Source organism: Rhinolophus ferrumequinum, chromosome 22 (assembly GCF_004115265.2).
Source record: "Rhinolophus ferrumequinum isolate MPI-CBG mRhiFer1 chromosome 22, mRhiFer1_v1.p, whole genome shotgun sequence".
Taxonomy (NCBI): domain Eukaryota; kingdom Metazoa; phylum Chordata; class Mammalia; order Chiroptera; family Rhinolophidae; genus Rhinolophus; species Rhinolophus ferrumequinum.
In genome coordinates this window covers 42773032-42794768 of record NC_046305.1, presented here as the reverse complement: position 1 = coordinate 42794768, position 21737 = coordinate 42773032, and the positions used below count along the sequence as shown (strand labels likewise).

The window sequence follows — 21737 nt, the reverse complement described above, 5'->3', positions numbered from 1 at the left end:
GCTCGCGGTGAGCGCGCCCCGGGCCGGGCCATGCTGCTCGGGAGCGCGCCCTGGGGCCCCGCCCCATCTCTGTCCATCCCGGGGCTCCGGACCTGGCGGCCGGCGTTGGCGGGCTCGTCCGAGGAAGGTAGGCCGGAAAGGGGATGAAGGGCGGCCCCAGCCCGCTCTAGGGCTGTATGTCAGCGGGTCGGGGAAATGGCTAAAGCCCGGAGCCCCCAACCCCCGTGGCGGGCGTGCGAGTCGCGTGCCAGCTCGCTGCGCCTCCAGGGACAGTACTGGGGGAGGCGCGGGAGAGGGACAGCGTGGTGGCAGCGGGCGGGCTCCGGGGTTCCTGGGGGCCGGGGCTGGTGCAGGCTGGCCTCAGGTCTCCGCGCCTCACCTTCCCGTCCCCGTCCTTGGTCTCGGCCTCCTCTCCCCCTTCCCGGGTTCCCACCGCCCCAAGCCGGGCTAAGCTCCGCCTCCCGCATCTTTTCCGGGCCCCAGGCGTAGCGGAGCGGTGATCTTCGTCCCGAAGCTTTGCGCCTCCGGAAGAAGGCAGCGATCCAAATATGCAATTCCCTGGCATTTAAGCCGTTACCGAGAAGCCCTGCCTCAGTCCCACAAAAACTACGGTTGAGTACGTGTTGCAGTTGTCACTCCCGGCCTCAGATTCCTTAATGGGGAGGTTGGGAGGAGGTTTGAAATTGAGATCTGTGGTGACCTTGTGTTTCTGCGAAACTCAAGTCTACTACGCGCAATTCTATCGCGGGGGTGAGCCTAGTGCTGAAAGGTAAATGGCAAGTGCTTTGTGTCCACTACCGTGCTTTGCATCAGGATGTGTTTGAAAAACAACACAGAAATGATTTTTCCAGTTGTCCCAAATTTTAATTTATAAATCAGCACGCAAATGCAGCTCTGTAATTTGCAGTGCGTGATCAGAGTCTCCCCAAATTGTCTGTAATACTCGATCCAACTTATAAAAAATGTTAAACTTCTAGATTCTTTAGAATTTAACCATTACAAGAATATTACATTTGTCAGAAGGTTAAGTTAGAGTTTAGAAAAAACAACCATTTTTTTTCTTATGCTTTGCTTTAGGCCTAATGGTTATGTGTACCTCGGAAAGAAGCTTAGGGCTTTCTTCACTTGCAATATCGAGAATTTTCTTTCTTATCGTTTTTTTAGCAGTCACCACTTACAGGAGACAGCATAAGGAATTCATTTTATTACCACTGGCATTTAAGTATTCGTGAAACTTAAAAAGTGTAACTGCAGTTCTGATTCATGGATCACCAAAGAAAGTAGAGAAGATAGGTGGGTGAGCGATGCAGAAACATTTTGTTAAACACTCTTACTGCTGTGTAAAGGTTATTCCTGCATATTTTCAAGTATTTTGGTTTATTAAATTATTAACCATTAAAATACTAATTTTGCTTGCTTGGCAGAAGCAGTTAGGGACAGGTGATAGGCTTTGGTCCCCACCCAAAGTAGATAAAAATCATACCCCCTTTGACCTCCCAGATGTACCTCCAAGAGGTACCATTCACATGGTAGGTAGTTTGTGTAAATGGTACCTGTGTTTCAGGGAATGACTTTTTTCATTAAAAAAAAAAAGTAAATATTTTTACTTGAAATTGTATAGCCTTGGAAACCACCTCCTCCCAAATTCAGCCAGAACCCTCAAAAATCTATACAAAAGCAGTGGAAAATGGCCTAGGAAAAATCCTTCCTGGCAAAGAGAGAACACAAAAAAATTTGTTCATTTTCACAAGAGCTCCAGGTGGGGGAATAAAAATACCACCTGATAACTAAAACTGCAGGGTCTGCCATTACTCAGATTCAAGGTTCAAATTGACATACCTGGTCTAAAAAACCTGGAAGCCAAGAAACTAAAGTTGGCCCAAGTTAGTAATGTGTCAGAGTACCTGGCAAAAATGAACACGAACCCTCCCTGAAATGGTTCATCTTAAACCTCAGCCATATAAGATGCTCCTAATTAAGATAAGCTAAATATGAACTCATAGTCAAAAACCATAAAAGACATGTGCAAAGATCAGTGGAATCAACATGTATGGAACCAGACTCTCAAGGATTTTAGATTAGAATTATCAGAAACAAATGAACATTTAAAGAGATGAAAGGAGAAAAATTAAAGATTTTAGAAGTACTGTAATTCAAAATTTATAGGAATTGAGAATTATTGTCTCAGAGATAAATGCTGGGGGAACCATTATAGGAATTTCGCAAGCAATTGTCATGATTAAATAGATGAAGAAAACTTTTGGAATGTTAAAGACTGCTGAGGAAAAAAGAACACGAAGGAGGAGATTATGGTAATTCAGACAGGAAATTACTCAAATCAAGTCTCTAATGGTGGCTTTAGGGACAAAGGAAAAAGAAACTTACTTGACAAGATTTGAATGTACATATTTAGCAACAAGTCAGATGATCAGAGTAAATGACAAGTACAAGTCAAAAATGGCTGAGATTTGATGATTTGGAAGGTCAGTCTGAGACGAGGAAGCTGAGCACATTGGAGAAAATAGTTAAGTTTTTACAGAGTTCATTGGAAATACTAAATTTCAGTCTAACAAACTGAGAAGATACTCTTCCAAACATGAAATTACTTTCACATGCATAGGAGTAATTTGAAAGTATTTCTATATTTATTTTAAAAAATTAAACGCATGAAGACACATTCATGTTTTCTAATTCACATTACTGACTCATTATTTCTTACCGATATTCTCAGTCTGGAATGTAAGCTAGGAAGAGGTGATGTGTGGTATGTATATATTTAGGCCTTCTCTTTTGGTCCTTAGGTAGGAGCTGGAAATACAATGGTGAACAAAACAGTTGGTTCCTGCCCTCACAGAACTTAAAGTTTAGTGCAGAAGATAAAACCAAACAAGTAACAGTTAAGAGTGGTGAGTGTCCTGGCGGGGAAGTAAAGGGGTGCTATTGGAAACAAAGCAGGGACCGTCAGCCGAAGCTAGAAGAGTTGGGACTTGTGTGGGAGTTAATTGGTGGTAGTGAGGAGGAAGGACTGATAGCATTGTCGTCTAGTCATCCCGACAGAGCAGCGTACATAAGGTCTGAAGGTATGCGAGGGGCGACACATTTGAAGATCTGAAAGAAGTTTGCTCTGGCAGTGTAGCGATTGGTGTTAGAATGGAACCGCCTGAGTCTGAATCCTGTCTACCTCCCTATGTATGACCTTGGGCAATTCTCTTAACCTCTATAATTCTGTTGTGAGAAATACATGTGGTCGTGTATTTGAAGCGCTTAGTAACACTGCTGACACAGTAAGCACTGTGTTTGCGTTTGTAATGATGATGGAGATGATGACTAGAGCACGGGATTTGGAGGCCAGAGTGGCGAGAGATGAGTATAGAAAGGGAGTAGAGATCGGACAACGCAAGGACCTTCTAAAGCATGTTAAGGAGGAAAGACTGTTTATAAGGGCGTAGGGGAGGCACTGAAGAATTCTTTGTGGGAGAATAAGGTGATCAGATTGGTATTTTAGAATGAGAAGGTTTTAGGGTGGAGTCTAGATTGGTTGTGGTCCTGACTAGAGGAAGACCATTTAGTAGGTTATAATAATAATCTGGCCAAGAAATGATAGTGGTTTAGGCAGGGTAGTGGCAGTGAAGATGGAGAGAAGAGGTAGATTTAAAGGAAATTCGGAGGTGGAATAAACAGTACTTGGTATTTGATTATGTATGGAAAGGTGGGGGAGAAAGAAGGCTTCTGGCAAGTGGGTGGATCTTGGTTTCATTCACTGAGAAATCGAAGGAGGACAGGTGTTAGATGGTGTAGGGATGACTTCAGAAGTAGAATAGCTCGGGGTGATAAGTCCAAGGTTGGGGGAATAGATGGCTATAGTAGACTAGATGAAATTCTTGCAAATAACTTCTTGTAATTTGTTTTTTCCTACTTCAGAGGACCTGTTTGAGATGTGGTGGTTTCAGCAAGGCCTCAGTTTCCTTCCTTCAGCCCTTGTAATTTGGACCGCCGCTGCGTTCATATTTTCATACATTACTGCCATAACCCTCCACCATGTTGACCCTGCTTTGCCTTATATCAGGTCAGTGAAATGTATTTTATAGGAGAATGTTTATGTCTCATTCATAGTTTCACATTGAAGCCGAGATTTAATATTAACATTTTAAAATTCAAATTTTATGTTTGGCATTACAGTGATAAACGGAACATAACAGGGAAGTTGTGTTTGGCTCTTTCTATGAGATAGAGAAATGTGGAGACAGAGGGCTGAGATTCCTTTGGGGAATTGCTTAGTGAATTGTGACACTTGAGGGCCTTGTCTTCCAAATAAGTATTGGAAGCTGTCTCAGAAGTTAGAATTGGAATTTTTCTCTCCTTAAAATTAAAAAAAAACCAAAATGCTGCAAACAACAATAATACTAAAAGATAATGGTAATGACAAACATTTATTGATCTGCTTAACTGTGTACAGGTGATGTTCTAAGCATTCTTCAGGTCTTAAATAATTGAATTCTTACAAACACCTTTTGAGGTTGGAATTACTACTCCATTTGAGAGAGGAGAAAATGGGGTCCAGGGAGGTTAAGTTATTTGTCCAAAGGCACACGACTCAGTTTTTGAGTCGTGTGATTTGATCGGGCAGTTTGACTCTAAAGGCTGGACTCCTACTTTTTATGACATGTGGCCTAGATCTTTCTGACACATTAAGTATCAAAATTTATAGGCAATGTTTTTGAAATTTCAAAATTACTAATGATGGATGCTCATTTGCATGTGCTGTGTGTAACCCTCTTTTTTTCCAACTATAAAGGCAGCATGTGCTTATTATAACAAATTTTAAAGAGTACTAGAGTGATTATAAAAATAAAAAGTGGACATCTCTTCCTAAACCCCCTCCAGTTCCTGCCCACTCCCCAGTCATTAATGACTTGGTGCATTTCCAGAGTTTGGTTTGTTTTCTTGTGGTTGTAGTTGTTTTGTTTATTTGTTTACCTTCTGAGAAATAACCTTTCTAACCAGAAAATAATACACTTTTAAAGGATGATCATTCAAAAGGCTACGTTTATTTGTTTTTAAGTGTCAGATCAGGGCATTCTCATCTACATTTGTTACTTCCATAGTGGCATGGTGTGACACAAAGGGTATCAACATATTGGGTGCACTGGGGGAAGATTTCCAAAACCCAAAGATATGTTAGAATTTAAGGTTCCAATTCTAGGACTAATTTGATAAAGAATCACCACTATTTCCCGCTTTGCTAGAGGAACCTGTAGCTGAAGGAGTCAGTTCATTCTTTAGTAATGCCAAGAGAAAATAACATACATAAGATTCATGTGGGTCCTTCAGCATTTTTATTTCCTCTTCGAAAACTTGCCTGCTTTCATTTTAAAAAGCCCTAAATAATTTAAGAGGCCATTTGAGTTCTCTTTCAAAGTTTCAGTTCTCTGTTGGTATTGCATGTGATTTTTTTGACCGATAGTACACTAGACACTTCCTTTTATGTCCCTTTTCCACCTTTTTATTTTTCTTCTAATGAACTGAGTGTTGTTATCTGAGTATCTTTCCCCAGCATTCTAATATATTTAAATTCAATGGTACTTATTTTGACTTCTCAGGCTCATTTCCTTCATCTGTAAAATGATTAAGTTAAACTAGATACTCTGCATAGTTTCTTTCAGTTCATAGACTCTAACTATCGTGTTTCCCCGAAAATAACACCTTGCTGGACAATCAGCTCTAATTAGGGTTTCCAGGCAGGAATTCCCGCCCGTTCTCAGGAATTTTTTTTCACTTTTCCCATTCCCAAATCCTGAGAAAAGTTGGTTGGGAAATCGGGAAAATTGGTTCCTTGAACCCAGTAATACCCACAATGGGAAATAAACGCACTACTCACAATGTATCTCTTAGACTTTTTCCCTATTTATTGCTAGGGTTTCTGGGCGGGAATTCCTGTCCGATCTCGGGAATTTTTTCCACTTTTGCATTCCTGAATCCCAAGAAAAGTTGGTCTGGAAATCAGGCAAATCGGCTCCTTGAACCCAGGTGGTTGGTAGTATAGGCTGTCACTTTGTGGAAACGATTCATTGTGGAGAACAGAAAACAGTTTATATCTCGGGTTTTGGGAATGGGAAAGGGAAAAGAATTCCTGAGAACAGGCGGGAATTCCCACCTGGAAACCCTAGCTCTAATGCGTCTTTTGGAACAAAAATTAATGTAAGACCTGGTATTATATTATATACTATATTTATTATGTATAATATTATATTAGACCCAGTCTTACAGTGAAATAAGACCAGGTCTTATATCAATTTTTGCTCCAAAAGGCGCATTAGAGCTTATTATCTGGCTAGGTCTTATTTTCAGGGAAACATGGTAAAATAGTTAATTGTTATAGCCCCTAAGGACATAATGAAAGTAAATTTCATTTCAAAGCCAATTCTACACAAGTGGGCTTCAGGTGTTCTCTTAGTTGGTGCCCAAGTAGGGTGCATGAGACTAACCACTGGGGGATGAGAAGAAATTATTAGAACTTCTATGTATATTTTATTAATCTTAAAATATTTAAACTTATATTTAATACATATGTATAATATAATAAATAGATACATTTTGAAGTTACATGATCGACTTTTTTTCCTGGTATGTGATCAAAATAGTGTGATGCCCACGGGTATGAGTGGGTTGAAGGGCTATGCTGCAGAGGGAGTGGGCATGGCTGTTCTCACTTGGAGGCCAGGTTGTGTCATCGTGTCCCAGAGCCAGGGAAGGCGCCCCGCTTAGCCAGCCATCTTGGAAATGCATGCTTTTGTTTACTTTGGGGGTAATCCAAAACAAAAGCATCATTTGCAATACAACTGTTAAAATGATGGGGTTTTTCCTGATTATGAGAATAATACTTACACATTATTGTTGCAAACTTGAAAGGTAGAAGGAACAACAGCAACAAAAAGCCATGTTGATCTGAAGAGGCTGGGAAGGAATGAATGGCTCCATTTTGCAGATAGGGAATAGTTTTAAGGAGGTACGAGAACGCACCCAAGGTTTCAGTTAGTCAGTGGAGGGCTGTTGACCTGGATCTGTGTACTCCACACTGTCCTGAAGGACCGGCACGTACCCAGATACCTGGCAGTACAGTGTGCTAAGTGGTTCTAATGGAAGTCTGGACAGAATGCTATGGGAGTCAGCATTCTGCTAGAGGATTGGCCCAGGCCATTGAGAGGAGGGGCCTCAAAACTGATCTTGAATGGCAACTCCAGGAGGGCAAGGCTTTGTCTCATTTATTTACCACCATGTTCTCTCTCAAATGCTGTCTGTGACATGGTAGGTGCTTGATAAATATTTTTTTAATTGACCAGGAAATGATTCTGTGTTAATTGAATTATAGGCAGAGTCAACAACAGATGACAAAAGACAGTTGTGAAAAGACCTGTGATGTTTAGGGGATGTTCAGGAGAGACAGATGAACACATCTGCTGACTGATGTAGGTCAGTAATGCATCCTTCACATGCCAAGCATAGCTTTTTTTTAAAAATCAATTTATACTGATTTCTATGATGTCAAAAAGAAATCATCTTAAATGGTATGAGAAAAAGTGAACTGGCAAATAATTGTGAGCTCAAGTTGTCATGTCCCATTATAAAATTATGAGCTGAACTTATATAAAAAAGATAAAGGATTTGAAGTAACCCGTTATTTCTTATCCCTTAGAAGAAACACATGTGTACGAGTATATCTAGGATCAGAAATCCACATACCTTCTTTTTTTTTTTTTTTTTTCTTTCAGTGACACTGGTACAGTAGCTCCAGAAAAATGCTTGTTTGGGGCAATGTTAAATTTCGCCGCAGTTTTATGTAAGTAATAAGAGTGACGTTGTAACAATCAAAATTAATAGCTGAATTGCCCTGTCCTTTTCTTGGATATTACTGTGTTACTTGTTTTACTTTGTAGTTACCATACTTGAGGGAATGTTATCGCTGAATTATTGCTCACATATATATTCGTTTTAAAAGACGATTTCTAGAAATACTAAATTATGGAAATAAATCTTTAAAAAAATCTGGCGGGTTATTTGACTACTCGTTCAAATACGAGTTGTAAAGTATAACCAAATATCCCCTGAGACCTTAAGTAGATTTCTTAAGCAGCGATTAGAGGACAAAGAACTGTAAACACACTGACCACAACTAACCCCAACTATATTCCTTCAGGATAAATAATTGAGAAGTTTGAGAATAGCGATGGAACCATGTTTTGATTTTTGAGTGATATTCTAATGCCAAAGGAATGGAGTTCTACTGTAGTATTTTATGTTCCTGTTAATTATTTTTTGAACCAAATTTTTATTAATGGTTTACCAAAATACTATTTTTCCACCACTTAACGATTGTTCTAAATATCTGCATTCTTCCATATGAAGTCAGAAAGTAAAGTCAAGTAAATGACTCAATGTATAGAAGTTTATCTTACAACTAAAGTTTTCAAAAACATGTCTACATAATCATGTCTCTGCTATGTTTTCTGCACTTCTGAGTTTTTTGACAATGTTTTTACAATACAGAGTTCGATTTGGCCCTTTCTTCACTCATAAGGGTGATAAAATTTTTTTATTTTCTGTGTAAGTGCTGTGTCTGATTGAGCCATGTTGTAGTAATTTGAAATAAAATGAAATGAGAGAGTGAGGTGAATAATCTTTTTTTTTTTTTTTGAGGCAAGAAATCTTGGTGTTTTGTGCGTACGCACATTGTATCCATATTCTACGACTAATTAATTTAGACTTGAATGCCAATCATATAGAATATTTTGTGTTTTATGTAACACCATTAGAGATTTCAGAAAGATTGATGTTTGGACGCATTAAGCTTATGTCTTACATTTTATCCTAAGTATTGGTAAATTGAGGCCCGTGGGAAGCAATGAACTGCTCAGCCACACTGCAGTTAGCAGTAATTACATAGTCCAACCTTCAGATTCCTTTGAAATCTACAGCTGTTTTTGGTTTTTAGTTTTTTTTCTTCTCTCAGATTAACTTTAGAAGGACAAATCTGTGTTTCTCGATAGACGTGACCTTTGCGAACTCTTTATTGGCAACTTTATTCCTTGGTTATTTATTGCTTGTTTCTTGGATTATCTCTTCCCAGGCGTTGCTACCATTTATGTTCGTTATAAGCAAGTTCATGCTCTGAATCCTGAAGGCAATTGTATCATCAGATTAAACAAGGCTGGCCTTGTACTTGGATTGCTGAGTTGTTTAGGACTTTCTCTTGTGGCCAACTTCCAGGTTTGTGCTTTAATCCAGATGTTTCCCTGAAGTACATAAATATACATGTTACAAAGGAAACCTGAAACATTCAGTTACTTGCTTTATTGTTTCTTTGCCTTAGCAAAATAGAATTCCACTGCTTTGATATTATTTGACCCTTTTAGAAATAGCTACATTCACAAATTAGAAAATTTCGTTCTCAATAATTTCTTGTACAAATATAAATTATTCTGACTTTTTAAGGATCCACAGGATTCTATTTGTTAGACTCTTTATTACTACTTAGTTGGAGTTTACTCCAAGACCAGTTAAGAATCGCTATAAATTATAAGTGACACAATTACAGATTTGAGCTTTTTTAAAAAATATGCCTGACAGTTTATACTCATTTACCTATTTTATGTTCTTGTTTAGATGTTCCCATTGATTGCCTGCATTCCTAGGTACCCAGCTCTTATATTAGGAAGTAATGGGAAGATCCGAGGCTCTTCTAGCTTTTTCGCAGGGAATTCTTAATGTTAAAGTAGCAGTCAACCTTCACCATATATTTGCAAACTGTCCACATTCCTTTCCATTGCAGTTTTTTCAGATAAATCTTTGGCACTACTGGTTGCATCCTGGGCCTCTGGTGCTTTTTGATTAATTTCTCTGCAATCTTTAAAGTTTCCATTAGACACCTATTGAGAGATCTAATAACTATTCAGACATAAACTCATACAAATACACACAGAGGCATATTCTGTCTCTCTCTCGTGTTCAAAGTTCTCCATTCCTATAATGCTTCTGATTACTCTCTCCTTTTCATTGTTTAAGCATAGTAACACTAGTAATCTCTAGTGTTATAATCCAAGGGGATATTAGGGTAGTGCTTGCTGCTGTAACAAAGCCCAAATTTTCAGTGTCTTAACGCAATAGAAATTTCTTTCTTTCATACATATGTCCAGTGTTATAGATAATGAAGACGCGAGGAAGGGCAGTGATGCAGAAGGAAGCTGGAGGGGGAGACAGCAGCGTGATCGTACGAGACCTTTGAGTGAGAAGCAGGTTGACAGTTACAGAGCTTGACTTAGAAGAGAGGCTAGCGCTGTGTTTCCAAGTGAGGACTTGTTGGTGCACCTCTTAAACATCTCTTGTAAGCAACTGCTTCTCTCCACTTCTAACTCCACTTTTATCCCTACCATCTCCTCAACCAGTTTAGATTTCATCTCTGGACTCCTGCCATAGCCTCCTTGATAGTTTCTCAGCATTCACTCTTATATCCCTTTAATTTAGCATAGCAGCCAAAGTAATCTTTTGGAAATACATATATACATCTCCCTCTGTTTCCCTGTCCCCTTGTGGAAAGATCTGTAGCTTCAAACTTGCATGAAAAGAGCTATAATCAACAGAGAAAAAGAAATTTGGTAACTGCCAAATTGCTTAATTAACTCAAAGGTCTCCTGTGATCTGGCTGCTGTCTCCTTCTCCAGCCTCACTCTGCATTGTTCCCCTTCCGATGTCTCCATTGTCCACAACTGTGGCCTTTCTTTGTTCCTTGAATAAGACAAGTTTACTTAACTCCACATGTTGTTTCTTCTGTGGGACATTCCACACCCCCGGCCTAGGCATCTTTCAGGTCTCAGTGCAGACTGTAATTCCTCAGGGCAATCTTTGATGTGGATAGACTTGCTCCTATGTATTTCAAGTTTTCTTTGTGTTCTCCAAGCCTCTGGGAACAAATTCTTCATAGCGCCTATTATAGTCTAATTTTATATCTGTGCTTTTAAAATTTTATTTAAAAATATTTTAGTTGATATATATCTTAATATTAAGCACAACACTTTTGTTCACCATTGTGTATTCAACAACTAACATGGTATTTAGCACACACATGCTCTCATTAAATATTTAGTAACTTATTGAGAGAGCCCAAAGGAACTAAGCAGGATGGATAAAAAATTCTCTTGCTATTACAGTGGTTGTCTGCATTTAAAGACACCTAATAATTATAATACAGCATTTGAAAAAAATCTGACTTAAAAATTACAAAATTTTTTTGGAAAAAAAAAGTGTGTCATAATATTCAGGAAAACAAATACATAGCAAGTGTACTCAGTGCCTACTTAGAGGAATTTTTCTCTTCCTAGGAAATTTATCCTCAAGGAAACTTGGAAGGGATAAGTAGGCTGAAATCTGTATTAATTTCCTAGGGCTACCATGACAAAACACCACAACGTGGATGGCTTTAAAATAACAGAAATGTATTCTGTCAAAGTTCAGGAGGCCAGAATTCTGAAATCAAAGTGTGGGTAGGGATGGTTCTTTTGGGGGGTTCAGAGGGAGAATGGGTTCATACCTCTCTCGTAGCTTCTGGTGGTAGCAAGTAATCCTTGGTGTTCCTTAGCTTGTGGCAGCATAACTCTGTAATTTATGCCTTTAGTGTCACATGGCATTCTCCCTTACTAGAAAATTTATCCTCAAGAAGACTTTGGAAGGGATAAGGATAAGTAAGCAGATTAGTTCCTAAATTTTATTAACTGCTTTTATGTAAATATTATAGACCACTCAATGTATAATTTATAAGTTCTATATAAAACATTTGCCCCTGATCACATATTTCTAATTTCTCTTGTTTGTCTTTGTCAAGGATAAGTTTTTGTCTTTATTTTAGTAAAGAATATATTTTTAAAGAGGATAAAATCATGACTTTTGTACATGTCCAATATTTTATTTAACTTACTAATTAATGAGAAAAATACTACATATTACAAACCAGTTCAAAAGAGAAGTCAAAGTATCACATATTTATAGTTGGATAAGGGATGCTAAAATGAATTTACAAATAGATGCAAAACTGGTCATTATTCACAAGTGATAATTAATTGCATTCAGCAGGACACAGTTTGCATTACTATATATGTGAATTATTTGCATTACTATCAGTTTTCTGTAAGTTGTATCTCTACCCATAACTTCTATCATTACACAAGTTTTGTTTGCAAAATAGCCTACTCAAAGCCAAATAAAACTCACATTCCTGTAGAACCAGTCCCAGAGGTTCTAGCATTCCATTGAAAAGATAACCTCTTGCCCATTTCAAGATTGTTTGCTGTTTCCCTAGTCTCTAAAATAACAAAATTAAATGTGTAAGATGTGATCAAATAATATGGTGAATGTTTAAATAAAACAATTTATTACAGTAAAAGACACATTGCCATTAATCTCCCTCAAAATATTCCCCCTCACTTTGAACACACTTATCCCGTCATTCTTGTCATTTTCTGAAACAATTCTGGAAGTCCTCTTTCGTGAGTGTCTTTAGTTGCGCTGTCATGACTGTCTCGATGTCCTGAATTGATTCAAAACGTTTACCTTTCCTGATCATTTTGACTTTGGGGAAGAGCTAGAAGTTGCACGGTGCCAGATCTGGTGAATACGGTGGATAAAGGCACACCGTCATGTTTTTATTTGACAGAAATTGCCATACCAGAAGAGATGTGTGACACCAAGCCTTTCCGTTATGATCAAAAACTATGGTGAGTGCTGCTGCCGAATGCCATCCAACGGAAAGGCAGGGATCTTCAGTATGGGAAGCGGCGTGTCAAACCTTAGTAACAGTCTTTGACAAGTTTCAATGTGTTCGGTGCAGTCATTTGGGTGTGAGCTACAGTTGAGAGAAGGTCTATTTTAACGTGTGCCGTAAATCATCCTCCATCATGACAATGCTCCATGTTACACATCACTTCTGGTATACGGCAATTTCTGTGAAATAAAAACATTACGGTGTGTTCTCATCCTCCTTATTCACCGGATCTGGAACCGTGTGACTTCTGGCTTCTCCCCAAAGTCAAAATGATTTAGGACATCGAGGCAGCCACGACAGTGCAACTCAAGGCACTCACCCAAGAAGACTTCCAGAACTGCTTCAGAAAGTGGCAATAATCATGGGATAAGTGTGTTCAAAGCAAGGGTGAGTATTTTGAGGCGGATTAATGGTAATGTGTCTTACTGTAATAAATTTTTTTTGTTTAAACATTCACCGTATTGTTTGATCAAACCTTGTATTAAGCAGAGATACGGCCAATTAAAACCAGTTTTATAATACCTCTATTTTAATTAGAGAAACATAGTAGTAAATGCTCTCCATTCTTTATTTTTACTTTTTAACCCAGAGGATTGTGTTAAAAGAACTGTGTACTGCTCACAAGGGACATTGATCAGGATATATCTGTATTTAGCTTCATCAATATATGTGACAATACTTTTAAGGGGGAAAATTTACCCATATTCCTGCTCTTAACTGTAAAACAATTGATTTCATTTTTGCCTGTATTTTCCAGCCTTTATCCATATGTATAGATAAATTCACATAATTATAAACCAAAAAGATAATACCATTTTATATTAATGTTTTATCAGTGTTGAATGGTTCCCCCCTTTGTTACACAGAGTAGAATAACAAGGATTTTTTTTTTTTTTTGTCTTCCCAGTTCTCCTAACTTATTGTCAGTTTTAACACCCAAAATCATATCAAAGTAGCCCTTTCTCTCTCCAAAAGGACATCAATGCCTTTGGCAAATAAATTGTTACATTTTACTTCTTTGTACTAGAAACTTCCTACACCTTCACCTAAGAAAATTGGCTCTGTGTTTGTGAATTAAATTAGCACAGTTGATTTGTAAAATGAGGGAACCAAGCCCTAAGCTCCCCTCTCTTGTTACTTTGGTCAGACCCTCTGTGCCAAGTGCTATACTGTCCATCTCAACCCAGTGAAATACAGACAGCATCAGTTTAGAAAAATAGAGCGGTTCAACTGAAAACCGTTGCAGAATTTTTCGAGAGCTTCTGTCATCGCTTTTTAAGCAAATGGTATAAATAGTAAAAAGAGAAGTGTAAGTGGATACTGATAAGAAAGTAAGGTAAAGGAGAAAAAAAAATTACAATTTATGGTAATCCCTTGTGTAATTTTTCAAAACCAATAAAACTAAAGCCAAGGGGGGATGTTTTAATTTCTTGAGCCTTTTAATTGCATTTAGAGTTAAATTAGATTTAAATTGAAATTCCCTACTCCCGGCATTCCACCGTCCTAATCCTCATAGTTTGCACTGCTCTTTTTCTGTAACCTTACCACCATCTAGCATACCATGGAATTTATTTCTAAAGTTTATTATTGATTATGCTTCTAGAGTTGAACGTAAACTCTAAGGGCCAGATTTTTGTCTGTTTTGTTCACTAATATGTCTGAGTACTTAGAACAGTGCTTAACATATAAAAGGCACCCAAGTAAACAAACATTAAATGAGTAAATAAATAATTACTATCATATTTTCAGTAGTGGCATACGAAATAATTTGTATTACTGTAATCCTCAGGTTTATGCTGAGCGCTCGGAGAGAAAATTCCTTCCGGAAGTAATCTGTAGAATCTGCAGAGCTTTCAAATTCAGTGAATGTCGTTTTGAAATCACTGGCTTATGCTTTTCAATATTGTGCGGGCAGTGTGTTTTGAGTTTCTTTTATTTTCATTTCTTCTTTCTACCGCTCAGAAAACCACCTTTTTTATTGTACATGTGTGTGGCGCTGTGCTCACCTTTGGAATGGGCTCATTGTACATGTTTGTTCAGACCATCCTCTCCTACCAAATGCAGCCCAAAATTCATGGCAAACAAGTCTTCTGGATTAGACTGCTGGCAGTCGTCTGGTGTGGAGTAAGTGCATTTAGCAGTATCCTTTGCTCTAAAACGTGGCTACACCTGGAAGGGAATGAAATAATAACATTTAAGTGAACACTCTTGGCATGTTATAAGCAGGTCTCTTGTGGACAGTGAGGTTTTGGGTTAGTAACCCCAAATTAAAGGATTTGAAACATGCAATTCAAATTTTACGAAGGACCTCAGTCACTGGGCTGGGAACAAAGATCGTGTTTAGCGTCATCATGCTCACTTCAGAGATGTGAGGGATGAATCAGTGCCCTCCCTTCCTGAGAACAATCATGTAGCTGACTGAAGCTTGTGATAGAACTGCTAAATTGCTGAGCTACGAGGGGGTTGACTTGGTGACCATTTCATAGCAAACCTCTGGGCACATTGAAAATGTTCCTGCTGCCATGTAACATGACGTCTCTAAGAAAATGGGTTTGGAGCTTGAAAACAAATGTATGAGGAATCCTTTTGGACCTTTAAAGTGATTTTCGAATCTAATGTAAACATACAGGTCTTCTCTGAGATTTTTCCTTGACTATTTCTCTTTATAGTGCTGACTTGCTCATCACTTTTGTACAGTGGCAGTTTCGGCCCTGATATAGTACAGAAACTCCACTGGAAGCCCGAGGACAAAGTAAGAACTTGGAGTCTATAAAACTTAAGTTTTATAGTGAAGATGACAGTTTGGGTTGGTTTTGCTGTATTTTTCATCAATAACAATGAAACTTTTTTCAGTAGAAGAATCAGTTATGAATTAGGATTATTTTCTATATGTGATAGAATTTATGTGGAACCATCCATATTCTCCTGTCAGCTGTGGTCTGCAGCCATTTTAAAGACATGAAGAGAATTGTGATGGCAAAGAGTTTTCTCAGAAATTGACTCCTCTAAATATGGATATAGTACACGATATACCCAACTGAGAACTTTTATTATTAGAATACTTGTTTACTGAATTGAAAAAAAGTCCCCGACTTTTTGTTACCTGGAAGTTTATTATTATGGACTCTGTATTTGAGTTCCAATATAGTGCATATCTGAATAGAGATGGCGTCTTTGATCCTGAGGAAAAAAGAGAAAGGACATATACCGTGTTTCCCCAAAAATAAGACCTAGCCGGACCATCAGCTCTAATGCGTCTTTTGGAGCAAAAATTAATATATATTAAGACCCGGTCTTATATTGTAGTAAAATAAGTCCAGGTCTTAAAACGATATAATATAATATAATATAATATAATATAATATAATATAATATAATATAATATAACACCGTGTCTTATATTAATTTTTGCTCCAAAATACACATTAGAGCTGATGGTCCGACTAGGTCTTATTTTCAGGGAAACACAGTACTAAATAGAAATTAAATGATTTCATCTGTTTTCACCAACTGCTCAGTGGTATTTTATTTTAAACTGTTTTTAAAGAAATCAGCCCTAGGTAGGACATGTTTGTGAGAATGAATGAAATAATTTATAAGATTGTCTAAAATATAATCCATGTATTATTTAATGCTCTAAAAATAGCACTAAGTGTATCGTGAGCATTGTTCACTTAAACTTTTTTTAGTGGTATTTCATGACTCTTATGGCTTTGGGAAAGGCAGTGACTTCTTGATTGTAGACTAGAAGATCTCCTGTCTTAGCTATTCAAATGGAACTTGGATTTGCCCTGGATAAAAGCAGGATAGCTAGATCATTTAGGAGAACTTTCCTAGTGTCTGCCTGGAGTTCTGGAGATAGGTGTAATCTATCAAGGGTTTCTTTTCAGGAGGCAGATTGGTTTATAAATATTATGGGTTTTTAGTTGAGAGAAATTGCAGATCATTTGAATGAAATGTCACAGAACTATTCTTTCTTTCCATCGTCACACAAGGGCTATGTGCTTCACATGATCACTACTGCAGCAGAATGGTCTATGTCATTTTCCTTCTTTGGTTTTTTCCTGACTTATATCCGTGATTTTCAGGTAAGAAAACACAGATTTTATGCTGTCAAACTTCCTTGAGAACTTTCTATAGGCAAGTCTCCAGCCTTTTCAAAATTTAACTTCGTAAGCAGTGATATGAGAAGAGAAACTTCTCAGATGAATTGTTTTCATGTTTGCAGAAGTTGTGTCTTGCTAGCAAGATTCAGCCTTAAAAATGGGGGTGTAAAACAATCAAATATGCAGAAATTCTTTCACAGAATTTTCATCAACTCTGCCTACATGTACGTAGGCCAGCCTCAACATTTACTTTTACTGATTCTTCATAGAAACCAAAGAAAAGCAAGGAACTTCTGAGTACAGAAGCGTGGGTTTTCCAGCTCTATTGGTACTACAGATGATACCTTTGGCCGTACAGCAGCTGTCTCACTCTTGTTACTAGTTAGAATTGAGTTACCTTCCTAATCCAAAACGATATTCCTCAGAACATATTGAAGAATTGAAGATGTGATTTGTCTTTAAGAAGCAAACTTCTATATATAATTTTCTTTTCTGTTCCAGAAAATTTCTTTACGGGTGGAAGCCAATTTACATGGATTAACCCTCTATGACACTGCTCCTTGCCCTGTTAACAATGAACGGACACGGCTACTTTCCAGAGACTTGTAATGAAAGGATAAAATATTTCTGTGATGATTATGATTCTCAGGGATTGGGAAAATACTCATAAAAGTTACTTATTCTGCCCTGAAATTTTCTACCAGTTAATCAAGGCTGACAGTGACATTGATGGAAACTGATAATCAAGAGACATGAATTAAGCCATTTGATACGTTATTTTAAAGGGTATCTTCAAGAAGATCATATAGAAACATTTATGCCGATACTTTTTTTCATCCCAGAAAATAAAACCAAAGGACTACAACACTGTAGATTTTTTTCTGCTTTATTTAAGAGAAACACCAGAAGTGCACTAAGCAGTCTGCAAAACCCAACCTTTTTCATTTTAGAAATCATTGTAAAGCATGTTTTCCTTGGAGCACCTTTATCAGAGACATTTTTCAGGACATCAAATGATCATCGTTGCTCAGCAGCTCCTTTAGAATTGGGTTTTGAAGTAATAGTTTTACCATATTAATACATTACTTACAGTCTTTATAAAATTTTTTTCTTCTGGAATCTACCTTTCAAGGGCAGCAGACCTGGACTCATGTGAGCACTGTCATTGCTTAAGCTTCGCACAAGAGATTCTGGAGGTATTAATTTGATTCCTGCCATCAGGTCAGATATTATGCTAACTGGTCTATCACATGCTTGCAATAATTTCATGAAGCTTGGTCTCTGGTATGAGATTTTAATCACAAATGAGCAAAGTAGCTATAGTTAAATATACTCCAATCGTTTTTTACATAAAACAAAGGTTAATGTGCATACACAAGGCTGAGAAGTTTGTGAATAACAGCAGGTACAATTAATATAAAAGTCACTCCAACCTGCAGTCAAGAGTTTTTAGATTTTTCTTTATAACAAATTATATTTATTTGTAAAAGGAGTCTTGAACAGGCAAATTTTGAGCCTTTTTAATGGGTTATTCTTTATAGAACCCAAATTCTAAAGGACAAAAATCAACAATCCAAAAAACCTAGTTACAAAATAACTGTGGTATGTACATCCACCAAAACAATTTTCTATCTATCTCTTTGATCCTACAAGTGATTGGATAGCTTCTACTTGGATCCCTATCTGTGCAGCTAAAGAGTGGTTTACAGATCCCAGATGAAATCCAAAGAAGAAAATGCTCATCTAGACGATGCCCAGTGACAAACTGGTTTGCAAAAGAATCCTTGAAGAAGATTAACAAGGTTTATCTTTTTTGAAGAAATGGTTCAATATCCAGAATAAAACATTGTGAGAACAAGTATGAAGGGGGAGCAATTTAAGGGCAAATGGTTATATGGTGGAACCAGAGAGGTAGATTATGAATACGTTGCTAGAATGGGACTTTAATTTCTGAAGACTTCTGGACTAAGAAGACAGAAAATGGAATGAAATACTGTTTACCTGTATCAAGCAGCAGTGAACATGGGAGACATTTCAATAAACATTGATTTATTGAAACCTGGCATCACTACAAAAAATGTACTCTTATACAAACTATAACAAAGTTTTTATTATGCCTCTGAAAATCATGGTGCAACCACTCCTGGGAAACAGCATCCAGTCCTGATTGCTATATTATCAAGGAAATTGTAATACAAGGTATGAAGGACCATAGTATGGTGAGGGGAAAATTGAGAGAATCAGAGTTCATAAAATTACAAATTGTGTCAGGGGGGAAGATGACAGAAGAAGATGGACTTTTATATCCATACTAGAGTATTAGGCTTAGAGATGTGCACTAACACATTAAAGAAATTATTTTAAGACAAAAATAGTATCTTAATTCCATTGTTTAACTTTTACCCTTAGAAATAACATAGGCTGAAAATATTAGTAAGTTCAAAAAAGAATTATAAATAGAAATTTTGAATATGTGTTAAACCCTCACCTTAAGGGTGAAGTAATAGCAGACAACCATACCCTCAAAATATGCTTTGTCTTCACTATCAGATTGGATGAACACATAATGGCATTTCTCTTTAATTCAATTAACATTTTTGTGTTGGATGTTTAGCTTTAAGAAGAGGTTTTAAGCTGATAAAATTAGCAGATACTGTGACCTGTTAGTGAAAATTTATTTCTTTTATGTCCTGGGAACACAGCAAGACTATATTTCCCAGCCTCTCTTTCGATTAAGTGTACGCATGAGATTGAATTTTAGCCAGTAAAATACAAATGTAATGCGTGTGTTTATTTTCATATTAAGGTTTTGAAAAACAGGAATGCTCTTTCTTAATTTTTCCTCCTTACATATTGGATATTGATTGGATAAAAACAAGATTTTAAAACATGGCAGAATCTCATGGTAGAAGGAGCCTCCACTAGCCACTTTTAACCAGATTTTCGAAAATTAAACGAGATCTAATATAATTTAGGAGCTGTGTTTTTGTCCATCCCAGTTACTAAGATTATATTTTATATTTCTAGGATAGTATCATAATTTGTAAATGCTCGAAGGATTTATTAAAGACAAAGATAACTTTTATTATCTCTTCTGCAGTGTCCTGTACAGACTCACTGAAATTTAAATTCAGTAAATATTGGCTTATTAGTGTCCTTGTAAATCTATGATGTACATCTTACCTCTTTTTAACCAGCTAGGATGCTGGTTTTAGAAAGAGATGTACTCATTCATTAAAAAGATTAAAATATAGAAGGAAAAAAATCCCTTTTTTGACAACCTCTGCATAAGTTTGTACCCCCTCCATAGTTTTCTTTAAAAACAACAGCAGCAACAACAAAAGAATAGCAAACTATGCTTATGCAGACTTTGGTATATGGCAGACATTTTAGTGAGAATGAACAAAGTGAGCCTGTCATGTCAAGGAAAATTGAAAGTATTTGTTACCACTGATAACCCTCAAGTTTTGAAATGAAAGTTAGACTTTTGGAAAATGTGTATATGCCACCACATTCTTGGCACCTTCTCAATATGTAGACTTTTCTGAGGATAATGTGATTTTTAAAAATATTGTATAATAAAAAGTATGTGAAATATTGGGGGGGAATGATTAAAATATAGAACAGACTTAAAACAAAGAAATAATCTCTCTCAGGCATATGAGTCTTAACAGTGTGAGTCACTCTATCCTCCAAAAGGCATGGTAATTTGAAAGAAAGAGTTCACCTGAGAATTCACCTACTTGGAAAGCTTGAGTAGAATACAAAGAATGCCTCAGAAATTCTAAACTGTGCAGTTGGAATGTTCAGGGAGAAATCCCCCATATTTGGGAAGCTGGCAGCTCAGCTGAAAAGGACAAAGATTTCACTAAACTTGCACCAATGCTCAGATTCCAATACCTGCCGAAAGAAAATTTTGTTCACTTAAAATATTTGAAGCAACTGGTGAAGTGAATCAAACTAAAGCAGCAACAAATTCATCACCTCAGCTACATATGTGATAAACCCAGCTTCCCACTCTAGGAGTCTGACAAAGAAACAATTATACTCATTTCTGCAGGTAACATTTATTTTCATGCCTATTCTCATACAAAATATCCAGGACGCAATAAGAAAGTATAAGACATTCAAAGGAGCAGAAAAATTTGATCCAGATAGAAACACTCAATAGAAGCAAACTCAGAGATTTCCCAAATGTGGCAGTTATCAAATTATAATACATACCTATGATAAAAATGCCGAAGGAGCTAGTGAAAGGGTGATAAAATAGGCATGAGGAGATGGGGACTTTCAGCAGAGACACGTAAACTTTGAAAAACACAAACATTCTAGGATTGAATGTGATATGACTACATATACAAGAAAGGATCAATAAACTAGAAAATGGCATTTGAAAGTATAAAAACAAAATTGGGAAAAAGGGAGTGAAAATAAAAAAGAACAGTATATGAGATTTGAAAGCAAAGTCAAATGGCCTTACATCTTGTAGTTGAGTTTCAGAAGGAGGGGATAAAGAGAATGGTACAGAAGAAATGTTTGAAGAGATACCGACTGAGAACTTTTCCAGAATTGATGGAAATTTAACACAGAAATTTGGCAAAACCAAAAGAGAGTTTTTGGAAATGATTGAAATTGATAAACACCTAGCAAGACTAACATGGGGTTGAATAGTATTCCCCTCAAAAGTCATGTCCATCCAGAACTTCAGAATATGACCTTATTTGGAAATAGGATATTTGCAGATGTAATTAGTTATGATGAAATTATACTAGATTAGGATGAGCCCTAAGTCCAATGACTGGTGCCCTTCTAAGAATGCCACA

The 21737-nt window shown here is 37.2% G+C and overlaps 1 protein-coding gene across 6 annotated transcripts; it reads left to right on the top strand.

Moving 5' to 3' along the window:
- Position 1: 1 nt before the first annotated feature.
- Positions 2-19999, top strand: DRAM2 (DNA damage regulated autophagy modulator 2). 6 transcript variants are annotated; one of them, XM_033093727.1, is made up of 11 exons: positions 54-127; positions 484-616; positions 1165-1293; positions 2802-2906; positions 3922-4066; positions 7770-7837; positions 9125-9264; positions 14771-14948; positions 15478-15560; positions 16804-16896; positions 17416-19999. In XM_033093727.1, exons 5-11 carry the CDS (start codon positions 3936-3938, stop codon positions 17521-17523), a joined length of 801 nt encoding a protein of 266 aa, XP_032949618.1. In that variant the 5' UTR covers positions 54-127; positions 484-616; positions 1165-1293; positions 2802-2906; positions 3922-3935; the 3' UTR covers positions 17524-19999. The 6 variants fall into 6 exon arrangements, with proteins under 6 accessions (XP_032949617.1, XP_032949615.1, XP_032949616.1 ...); XM_033093726.1 differs by lacking the exon at positions 484-616 and having other exon boundaries at positions 2-127; XM_033093728.1 differs by lacking the exon at positions 1165-1293.
- The last annotated feature ends 1738 nt before the right edge of the window (positions 20000-21737 follow it).